At 52.1% G+C, this 11,824-nt stretch overlaps 1 protein-coding gene across 1 annotated transcript; it reads right to left on the bottom strand.

Annotated features, from left to right (window-relative positions):
- Positions 1-3,347: 3,347 nt before the first annotated feature.
- On the bottom strand, positions 3,348-7,971 carry LOC146058263 (E3 ubiquitin-protein ligase TRIM39-like). Its single transcript, XM_083170477.1, has 2 exons — positions 6,909-7,971; positions 3,348-5,046 (listed from the first exon to the last, which is right to left on the bottom strand). Exons 1-2 carry the CDS (start codon positions 7,945-7,947, stop codon positions 4,505-4,507), a joined length of 1,581 nt encoding a protein of 526 aa, XP_083026603.1. The 5' UTR covers positions 7,948-7,971; the 3' UTR covers positions 3,348-4,504.
- Between the last annotated feature and the right edge of the window lie 3,853 nt (positions 7,972-11,824).

Consider the following 11,824-nt stretch of genomic DNA (forward strand, 5'->3'; position numbering starts at 1 on the left):
GCGCAGGCCTGGTGGGACATGGGGCTGCGGTATATACAGGGAGCGCTATATAATCACCACTATTAATATAACATATAATACAGTATAAATCTAAGTGTATCCTAACAGCCGGCAAAGACCCCACACCAGAATACAGGCGCAGGCCTGGTGGGACATGGGGCTGCGTTATATACAGGGAGCTCTATATAATCACCACTATTAATATAACATATAATACAGTATACATCTAAGTGTATCCTAACTGCCGGCAAAGACCCCACACCAGAATACAGGCGCAGGCCTGGCGGGACATGGGGCTGCGGTATATACAGGGAGCGCTATATAATCACCACTATTAATATAACATATAATACAGTATAAATCTAAGTATATCCTAACTGCCGGCAAAGACCCCACACCAGAATACAGGCGCAGGCCTGGTGGGACATGGGGCTGCGGTATATACAGGGAGCGCTATATAATCACCACTATTAATATAACATATAATACAGTATAAATCTAAGTGTATCCTAACTGCCAGCAAAGACCCCACACCAGAATACAGGCACAGGCCTGGTGGGACATGGGGCTGCGGTATATACAGGGAGCGCTATATAATCACTACTATTAATATAACATATAATACAGTATAAATCTAAGTGTATCCTAACTGCCAGCAAAGACCCCACACCAGAATACAGGCGCAGGCCTGGTGGGACATGGGGCTGCGGTATATACAGGGAGCGCTATATAATCACTACTATTAATATAACATATAATACAGTATAAATCTAAGTGTATCCTAACTGCCAGCAAAGACCCCACACCAGAATACAGTTACAGGCCTGGCGGGACATGGGGCTGTGTTATATACAGGGAGCACTATATAATCACCACTATTAATATAACATATAATACAGTATAAATCTAAGTGTATCCTAACTGCCAGCAAAGACCCCACACCAGAATACAGGCGCAGGCCTGGTGGGACATGGGGCTGCGGTATATACAGGGAGCGCTATATAATCACCACTATTAATATAACATATAATACAGTATAAATCTTAGTGTATCCTAACTGCCAGCAAAGACCCCACACCAGAATACAGTTACAGGCCTGGCGGGACATGGGGCTGTGTTATATACAGGGAGCACTATATAATCACCACTATTAATATAACATATAATACAGTATAAATCTAAGTGTATCCTAACTGCCGGCAAAGACCCCACACCAGAATACAGGCGCAGGCCTGGCGGGACATGGGGCTGTGTTATATACAGGGAGCGCTATATAATCACCACTATTAATATAACATATAATACAGTATAAATCTAATGCTGTGTACACACAGGCTGATATGGCTTCCGATGTTGCCGATATAGTGAACATCGGAAGCCATATCGGATGCATATCCCATACTGATTGTATGGTTTTATAGGGCTTGCGAGCCCGATGCGTGCTCCCGTGTGAGTTACAATCGGTGGTGAGATAGTGAGGGGAGCCAAGACTATGTGGTGTGAATCTCATGCTCACCTTCCGATTTTCCGGGACCTGTCATTCATCCTGCCGTCGCCCTCTTCTATGCAGTCCCAGGCGGCAAAAGAAGAAGCAGCAAGACGGGGAGCGGCTCGCAGGGGCGGAACTACCGGGGCCCAAGAGGATAAAGAGGTCTGCCCGGCATGATTTTTTTTCATGTGCGCTGTCTGTAAGCGGGCTGTCGTCCTGCCCGCCATGTATCTGGATAGCGCCCACAGGTAGGCATGCTGGATGGTGGCGGCCACAGCACCTTAACCCCCCCTCCCCCGTGTAGCCGGATAGCGGCGGCCGTGGGTAGAAGCCCCCGCCCCGTGCAGCTGGATAGTGGAGCGGCCGGCGGGTAGCACCCCCACCCTCCCTTGGAGCTTAACCCTCCCCACCTCCCACTTGCAGCTGGATTGGATCGATAGTGCAGCTCGCTGGTAGCACCCCCCGCCACCCCGGCGCTCACACAAGCCTGCCAGCTTCTCCCCCAGCAGGGATAGGATTTGCTGAGCCTGTCCCCAGCAGCGGCCGGCATCCTGGGTACATACCTCCCAACTTTTGACCTAAAGAAATAGGGACACTCGCGCGGCGAAGCCGCGTGAGCGCCCGAAAAGGGGGCGGGGCGTATGCAAATGAGGGTGCGGCTTATGCTAATTAGCCGCAACCTCATTTTCATACGAGAATAGACGCTGTGCGCATGCCTACGGGGTCAAGATAGGTAAGTATATGCATGAAAGGGCTCCGTGTGTAATAAAGTTTTATTTTTCTGGCGTCAGTGTGTTTTTATTTAACTATTGCTTCTGCTGTGGAACTAAGAGTCCCAGCAAGCCTATTAATGGGCCGCATGCTGGGACTTGTGGTTCTCCAAGTCCCAGTATGCAGTGCAGGCTTGCTGGGACTCATAGTTTCACAGCAGAACCCAATGGTTTATTCTATCTTTTACAAAAAAATCAGCCCGGACACCGGACCCCCGGACCAGGACGCCAGACCAGGATGCCGGAACCCAGGATCCCAGACCAGGACCGATGGCTACCTACGGGCTCAAGATAGGTAAGTATCAGTATGTATGCGCTTTGTGTGTATTAAAGTTTTATTTTTCTTATGTGTCAGTGTGCTTTTATTTAACTATTGGTTTTGTTGTGGAACTAAGAGTCCCAGCAAGCACATTAATCGGCCGCATGCTGGAACTTGTGGTTCTACAAGTCCCAGTTTGCATTCCAGGCTTGCTGGGACTCATAGTTCCACAACAAAACCCAATGGTTTAATCTATTTTTTTTAAACTTTATCAGCCCGGTGGCCACCGCACAGGGCCACCGGGGACAGCATCTGGCTTCAGCCTGGCCAGGTAAGTCCTGGAGGGGGGCCCTTTATTGGGGGGTCCCTACTCCCCCAGGGCCCCTGGCCAGGCTGACCGGTCACAGGGATGAATGCTTTGGCCAGGGGGGACTTGTATTATAAAGTCTCCCCCCCTGGCTGCGGCATTACCCTGCTGGTTGGTTGGGCCTGGGGCTGGTTCTTAAAATATGGGGAACCCCACGCCGTTTTTTTCATTTATTTATTTATTTTTCTATATTTACACTGAAGCCTGCACGGATCTGACTGATCCGTGCAGGCTGAAGCCAAATACAGCAGGAAAATGAAGTGTATTTTAAGCAGCCTAGCGAATTATGTTGCTTGTCACTCTAATTCTCTAAGAAACCGGCCTAGAAATAACTTCACACGGACACACTTATCTAAAATAAAGACGCGACACCGATAGCTTAGTTTAAACGGTCATACTTATTTATTTAAGAACTGGTATGACCCCTGGTAAAGGGGATGGCAAAGACCAGGCACCTGAGACCAGAGACCGTTCAGGGGTGTTGCCCAGGGCAACGACCAGGTCGTTCCCAATCTCCTAAACACCCCTTACCAAGGCACAGCCCGCCCTGCGTGGACATCCCCCCGCCTCTAAGGCCTGACGCGAACATATCCGCCTAAATGTTCGTCGCCCCACCGCGCTGAGTCGAGGCCCGTCCGCCCTCCTGGCAAGGAGAGGGGTAATACCACGCAGGGACCACCTGACACCCTTCTAGAATCCTGGTCGAGGGTGCTGTCCCGCCAATTAAAATAGAGCCAATTGGATCAAATTTGAATAAGGCGAAAGCCTTTATGGAGAAGGGAAAGGGAGGGTGGGGATCAAAAACTCAAAGAGGCAGAGCAACCCCTCTGACCTCAGTTATATACCCCTGACCTAGGGTGCTACCCCCTGGCCACCCATTGGCGGGGGCTTCCCGCCCTGCATTAACCCCTCCTTCTATGCCTAGTCATTTTCAATCAACTTTATTATGCCAGCCCAAATTCGCAGTCTCTTAAATACACTTGGGCTTATACAGCCCTCGTTCCACCTTCTGGCGTATTTGGCCGGCAATTAGCGGGCGTATCGCGCTAATTGCCGATAATTACCGGCCGTATTGAAATTAGCTAGAAATAGACACACCCCCTCTGCAAGTAAAAAACACCATTTATTCAAATATACAGATAAGACAAAATCACATAGTGAAAATCTCATAGCACATCTCAAGCACAAAAGTGTAAATCTCAAGCTGATCTCACATGAGTAGAGAAAAAAAGGGAAAAGCAAAAATCGGATGAAACATCGAATCGAACATCGGCTTATGCAAATTAAGCTGCGCCCTCATTTTCGGCCGCGAATAGACGCTGTGCGCATGCGCACAGCGTCTATTCTGTGATATTGGGGGGGACTCCCAACTGCCCCCCCCCCGCAGCGGGACACTGCCGGCCGCGGGAGGGACGCGGGCACGTCCCCAAATATCGGGACGTTCTCGTGTTTAGCGCGACTTTTGGGAGATATGATCTAGCACACCAATACTGGAACAACTCCAGGCACATTGGTCACCTGGTCACACAGGGGGAGGGGCTAAGCCATAAGCTGTTTGGTGAATGTTCCCCCAATCAGATTCCCCTTCCTGTGATGTCACCAGTCTCTGGGTAGATTTCCTATGGTAATGTCTCCCAGCTCCTGACTCCCCCACATATAGTTACACACCCTCTCCATACACGTAATGCAGCATGGAGGGGCTCAGTGAGGGTGGTGGTGTAGGTGTGTAAGTGTCTGATGGGGTTACACAGAGAATAAAAGGACATCTGTCCTGCCTCATAATCCAGGTATATCCTCACTCTGTCACAGGGGATATTACCAGGTACCCGGATCCCTGTCATGTTATCTAGCATTAAGTCGAGACGTTTACCCCTACACAGACACCAGGACTTGTTATTATTCCCAATGGCTGACTGATCTCCTGTCCTGTCTATACTGGGATAACACATCCCCACCGCCCAGTACACTGACTTACTGACATCCACCTCCCAGTAATGTCGCCCTGAGGAGAATCCCCTGGTGCTTATTACCTGATTATACTCAAATCTCTCTGGTGTTACTGGGTGATACTGGCTTCTACGTGACCATGATGCAGATTTCCTGTCACCTGATATCTGTATATAATTACCAGCTGTGGCTACATCCAGTAATAGGTCTGTAGCAGGGGCGGATTGGCCTACCGGGAAACCGGGCTGTTTCCCGGTGGGCCGGCATATTTTTTGTGTGACAGGCCGCCCTCCCTCCGTTACAGGGCCGGCCGCGGCATCTACGTGTATTTTGCCCTGAGTAAAGATGGCCGCGGCCGGCCTCGAGCTTTGCCATAGTTAAAATGGCCGCGGGAGCGCTGGTGCGCATGCGCGGCGCACGCAGCTGCTCCCGCGGTCCAGACAGAGGCTGCCGCTTGCTGTCCTGGTCTGGCCGCCCTCCCTCCCTCCTTCACAGGGCCGGCCGCGGCATCTACGTGAATTTTGGCCTGAGTAAAGATGGCCGCGGCCGGCCTCGAGATTTGCCATAGTTAAAATGGCCGCGGGAGCGCTGGTGCGCATGCGCGGCGCACGCAGCTGCTCCCGCGGTCCAGTCAGAGGCTGCCGCTTTGCCGTCCTGGTCCTGCTCTGGCCGCCCGTCCGCCCTCCCTCCCTCCTTCCTTTACAGGGCCGGCCGCGGCATCTACATGAACTTTGCCCTGAGTAAAGATGGCCGCGGCCGGCCTCGAGTTTGGCATAGTTAAAATGGCCGCGGGAGCACTGGTGCGCATGCGCAGGCGCACGCAGCTGCTCCCGCGGTCCAGAGGCTTCAACTTCTGGCTCTCTGCCCAGTGCCCACGTGATCCAGCCTTCCCAGCAGCGCGCAGGATTGCTTTTGGGGCTGGATCTGATGGGCGTCAGCAGCAGGACTAGAGAGTACTCAGCACAGCAGCATGCAGCAGAGGAGCAGCTCTTAACAGCAGGCAGCACGCACCAAGGGTAAACTAGGGGTACTAAGGGCACTGGCAGAATTTATATATAAATATACGGTGTGTGGTATATGTATAATGGGCATCACGGTGTGTGGCATATGTATAATGGGCATCACGGTGTGTGGCATATGTATAATGGGCATCACGGTGTGTGGCATATGTATAATGGGCATCACGGTGTGGCATATGTATAATGGGGCATCACGGTGTGTGGCATATGTATAATGGCATCTTGGTGTGCGGCATATGTATAATGGCATCATGGTGTGTGGCATATGTATAATGGGCATCACGGTGTGTGGCATATGTATAATGGGCATCACGGTGTGCGGCATATGTATAATGGGCATCACGGTGTGCGGCATATGTATAATGGGCATCACGGTGTGCGGCATATGTATAATGGGCATCACGGTGTGTGGCATATGTATAATGGGCATCACGGTGTGGTATATGTATAATGGGCATCACGGTGTGTGGCATATGTATAATGGGCATCACGGTGTGTGGCATATGTATAATGGGCATCACTGTCTCCCCTCCTTGCATCCTCCACCACTTTGTGACTCCCCTCCCTGCATCCCCTGCCACTCTGCATTCCCCCTCCTACCCTGCATCCTGTGCCACCATGCCCCCCTCACACTCTGCGTCCTGTGCCACCCTGCGTAAGTCCTCACTCCCTTCGTTCTCAGCCACTCTGCATCTCCCCTCCCAGCATTCTACGCCACCCTCCATCCCCCCTCCCTCCCTGCATCCTCTTCCACCCTGCCACTCTACTGTGTTGGGAGACCCCCTGTCACACCCCCCCCCCCCCTATCTCTATCTCCCCAGCCCCACATGCTGCAGGATAAACGCTGTACGCATGCGCCTATTCTGCAGCCTGAGGGGCTGGGGACATAGCCAGCAGCCCGTTGAAATAGGCCACACTCCCATATTGATAGGCCACGCCCCCCCCCAAAAATCGGGCGCGCCTGCGGCGCGCAACAACACCCCCCCCCCCCCCATTAGGGCTGCTTCAAGATATTTCCCGGGCTGGTTTTAATTCCCAATCCGCCCCTGGTCTGTAGGTTCCTGCACATAGATCCCTGTATTTATCCCTGTTACTATATCAGATAATGTGTGTAATGTCCGGGAGATGAGACCCACACCCAGACCTCCTGCACCACGGACCTGGTTATCATGTCTCTCTGTGACCTCAGTGTCACACAAGTCCCCTGTGTCCGGTTCCTGTAAGAGAGTCACTGGGTCAGACATGTTACACAGCTCCTTAATGTGACGCATCTTCCCGGACAGCTCGTCCTTCTTTATTTCCAGCTGCTGGATCAGATCAGAGACTGAGAGTGAAACGCGCTGTTCCTGCCTGGAGATCTCACTCAGGACTCTCTTCTCCAGGTCTTCCAGCTGTCTCCTGATGTCTCTAAACAGGGCAGTGACTGTCTCTGTGACACCCGCTGCTTTTCCCTGATCCTCTCTCCTGCGCTTCTGCAGTCTCTGCACTCTATTCTCAGTCTCCGCTCTCTTCCTGGTCAGTTTCTGCAGAACATCTCTCAGCTTCTCCTTCTTCTTCTCCGAGGCCTCATCCAGGATCTCCACCAGGTGTCCCCGATGTTCTCCAGCTGAGCAGTACACACAGATACAGGCAGCATCCTCAGTGCAGTAATACTCCAGGACCTTCTTATGGACGGAGCATTTCCTGTTTCCCAGGGCAGTGGTGGGGTCACATAAGACGTGTTCTGCTGCCTTGCTGTGTACTCTCAGGTGATTATCACACAGATGAGCCTCACACAGCAGACAGGACTTAGCAGCAGGTACAGGAGAGTGAATACAGTAAGTGCAGCAGATCCCAGTCTCCTCCTGATCTGGCCGAGCAGACAGGAACCTCCCCACTATGTTACACAGTGTTGTGTTCCTCTGCAGTGCAGGACGCTCCTGACACTCTGCTCTGCACTCAGGACAGCTATAAACTCCAGCTCCCTCCTGTGTATCCAGCACACGATCAATACAGACCCGGCAGAAGTTGTGGCCACATCTCAGGGTTACAGGATCTGTATAAATGCTCAGGCAGATGGAACAGTCCAGCTCTTGTCTCAGATCAGCAGACGCCATTGCTGGCAGCAGAAGAGGGAAATGAAAGTGAAAGTCTCTGACACTCAGAAACCAATGAGGTCACATTCTGCACACAGGGCGAGGGGGGGCTGTCACTCAGATACCAGTGGGGTCACATTCTGTACACAGGGGGAGCTGTCACTCAGATTATAGCTACAGGCTCAGTTACACTTATACCAAGTTTACACCAGAATCCCGGGTAGGACCCAGGAAATTGAACACAGGAAATTGCCAGGGCGTGCCCTGCCTCAGACCCCATTTACACTGCAATTCAATCTGGATTATTCCTTTTACACTGAAAAGGGATCCGCCCTACCTTTCCTTGCTACTGTCTTTAAAAATGGCGTTTTTGGGCTGTTTGAGATGAGATTACAAGAAAGGGAACAGGGAGGGGGTGGGGTCTGCTTCCAACATTGCTGCAAAGATGGCAGACTGTTGCTGTAGTGTGGGATACAGCAGGGCATACCTCCCAACTTTCCTTGCGCCGGACCCGGGACACAGCTGATGCGCGCTGAAATTTTTTTTGGGGGGGGGGGGGGTGTCATGCCCCCATTTTGCCGCTATGGGGGCATGACCCAGAGGCTCTGTGAGCCTCTAGCCATGCCCCCAGCCCCCTGGCTACATTTATTCCCCGCTGCTTAGCAGCCGACAGCGGGGACTCCCAACAGCCCCCCCTCACCGCGGGACACTGCCGACCGCGGGAGGGACATCGGGACAGGCCCGGAAAATCGGGACTGTCCCGCTGTAATCAGGACTGTTGGGAGGTATGCAGCAGGGTTGCCTACCCTCCCGGAATGGCCGGGAGTCTCCCGAAAATCGTGTCCCCCTCCCAGCCCCCCGAAGGGTGGGCAACCCTCCCGGATCCCGACTTACATTGGCACGCCCACGTCTGCAAGCCACCCCCGCTTACCTACGAGGGACCCCACTGAGACCCACAGACCTTGCATCCAAATCTGTCTGGTAACATTTAGGGCCATGCGCAGCACAAAGAATAAACATCAGCGTTTGCATTATTATCCGCATAGCGAGCGCCTCTGAATTAGCCCCACTGACTGGACCCCAGTAACATAGTTCTGCAACTCTGACAGACGTTCCTGTTGTGTTATAGAACTGCTGTATGGAGACAGGGGAACTGTGACCAGGGCTGCCATTAGGGGGGTGCTATGGGGACAACTGTCCCGGGCCCGGCTGCTCTGACAGTTACCAGACAGACGTTCCTGTTGTGTTATAGAACTGCTGTATGGGGACAGGGGAACTGTGACCAGGGCCACCATCAGGGGGGTGCTATGGGGACAACTGTCCCGGGCCCTGCTGCTCTGACAGTTACCAGACAGACGTTCCCGTTGTGTTATAGAACTGCTGTATGGAGACAGGGGAACTGTGACCAGGGCCGCCATCAGGGGGGTGCTATGGGGACAACTGTCCCAGGCCCGGCTGCTCTGACAGTTACTAGACAGACGTTCCTGTTGTGCTATAGAACTGCTGTATGGAGACAGGGGAACTGTGACCAGGGCCGCCATCAGGGGGGTGCAATGGGGACAACTGTCCTGGGCCCGGCTGCTCTGACAGTTACTAGACAGACGTTCCTGTTGTGTTATAGAACTGCTGTATGGAGACAGGGGAACTGTGACCAGGGCTGTCATCAGGGGGGTGCTATGGGGACAACTGTCCCGGGCCCGGCTGTGATGACAGTTACCAGACAGACGTTCCTGTTGTGTTATAGAACTGCTGTATAGAGACAGGGGAACTGTGACCAGGGCCGCCATTAGGGGGGTGCTATGGGGACAACTGTCCTGGGCCCGGGTGCTCTGACAGTTACTATACAGACATTCCTGTTGTGTTATAGAACTGCTGTATGGAGAAAGGGGAACTGTGACCAGGGCCGCCATCAGGGGGGTGCTATGGGGACAACTGTCCTGGGCCCGGCTGCTCTGACAGTTACCAGACAGACGTTCCTGTTGTGTTATAGAACTGCTGTATGGAGACAAGGGAACTGTGACCAGGGCCGCCATCAGGGGGGTGCTATGTGGACAACTGTCCCGGGCCCGGCTGCTCTGACAGTTACTAGACAGACGTTCCTGTTGTGTTATAGAACTGCTGTATGGGGACAGGGGAACTGTGACCAGGGCTGTCATCAGGGGGGTGCTATGGGGACAACTGTCCCGGGCCCGGCTGCTCTGACAGTTACCAGACATACGTTCCTGTTGTGTTATAGAACTGCTGTATGGAGAAAGGGGAACTGTGACCAGGGCCACCATCAGGGGGGTGCTATGGGGACAACTGTCCCAGGCCCGGCTGCTCTGACAATTACTAGACAGACGTTTATGTTGTGTTATAGAAATGCTGTATGGAGACAGGGGAACTGTGACCAGAACCGCCATCAGGGGGTGCTATGGGGACAACTGTCCCGGGCCCGGCCTCTCTGACAGTTACTAGACAGGCTCTCCTGTTGTGTTATAGAACTGCTGTATGGAGACAGGGGAACTGTGACCTGGGCCGCCATCAGGGGGGTGCTATGGGGACAACTGTCCCGGGCCCTGCTGCTCTGACAGTTACTAGAAAGACGTTTATGTTGTGTTATAGAACTGCTGTATGGAGACAGGGAACTGTGACCAGGGCCACCATCAGGGGGGTGCTATGGGGACAACTGTCCCGGGCCCGGCTGTTCTGACAATTACTAGAAAGACTTTATGTTTATGTTGTGTTATAGAACTGCTGTATGGAGACAGGGGAACTGTGACACCTAGATGCTGACTTTCTGGAGCCAGGAGGGGGAAGCCTGGTTTGTCCATCAAGAGGCAGTGCAGAGGGCAGCATATTGGAAGTGAGGGGTGGCATAGAAGTTGGTACAGGTACAGGTACATGTGGCCTGATTCATGCTAGGCTGCATATACTCTCCCCCCCCCCCCCGCCCCCACTCGCTAGCATGTGGTTGCCTGGACGAATAACCATTCAAAACAATTATTTTGTTCCGTTCGTGGATAAAAGATTGCCACAATTGCGTCTTTGCCCCCATTTGTTATTACTGGTGCAGAGAGGGGCATAGAGATAATGATGCTGGGTCAGTGAGCAGCTGGGTGCAAGGGGCGAATTTAGGGGTCAGGCCGCCCCTAGGCACAACATTTTTGGCCGCCCCTTAGATACCCCGTGCCAGCTAGAGCCCCTTAGACACACTGCACCATTACACATTGTGCTATACACCATAATGCCCATTACACATTGTGCCCTACACCGTAAAGCCCATTAAGCATTGTGCCACACATCGTAATGCCCATTACACGTTGTGTCACATACGATAATTCCCATTACATATTATATATTATACCACATAAGTGCGATTGGATTAAGGCTCTGGGGGTCCCGGGGTACTAAAAACAAGGGGGCACAGGTTAGGTTTAGGCTGGGGGGTAGGTTTAAGCACATAGAAGGGCGGTTTAGATATATATATACCACACGTTTGGCCGGCACTCCTTGGCCACAACAGGTTACTTGCCCGGTGCCTTCCACACAATCCCCGTCAGGACGACTGGTACTTAGTAGACATGAGGTGATGGTGGCACTCTCGGACGAATAAATACAAACAACCAGACTGTATGTCCAACGTTTCAGTGCTGTGCGCACTTTTACACTGTTCTTGATAAAAGTGCGCACAGCACTGAAACGTTGGACATACAGACAGTCAGGTTGTTTGTATTTATTCATCCGAGAGTGCATACACACATATATATATATATATATATATATATATATACATACACATATATATATATATATATATATATATATATACGGCAGACTCTCACCCAAAAACCTTGTTACAGCAATGGATAAGAAAAGAGGCGGCACTCCAACGGGTTTGAAATAAGGTGCTGGTATA

The sequence above is a fragment of the Crinia signifera genome, chromosome 2, assembly GCF_055691185.1.
Source record: "Crinia signifera chromosome 2, ASM5569118v1, whole genome shotgun sequence".
Lineage (NCBI taxonomy): Eukaryota > Metazoa > Chordata > Amphibia > Anura > Myobatrachidae > Crinia > Crinia signifera.

Bases quoted from the DNA above. Each gene is read 5' to 3' on its own strand.
- LOC146058263 (XM_083170477.1), bottom strand. From the start codon at position 7,947: ATGGCGTCTGCTGATCTGAGACAAGAGCTGGACTGTTCCATCTGCCTG. The intron at 5,047-6,908 runs CTACAGACCAGG...AATCCGCCCCTG, and splicing joins AGGGATCTATGTGCAGGAAC to CTACAGACCTATTACTGGAT.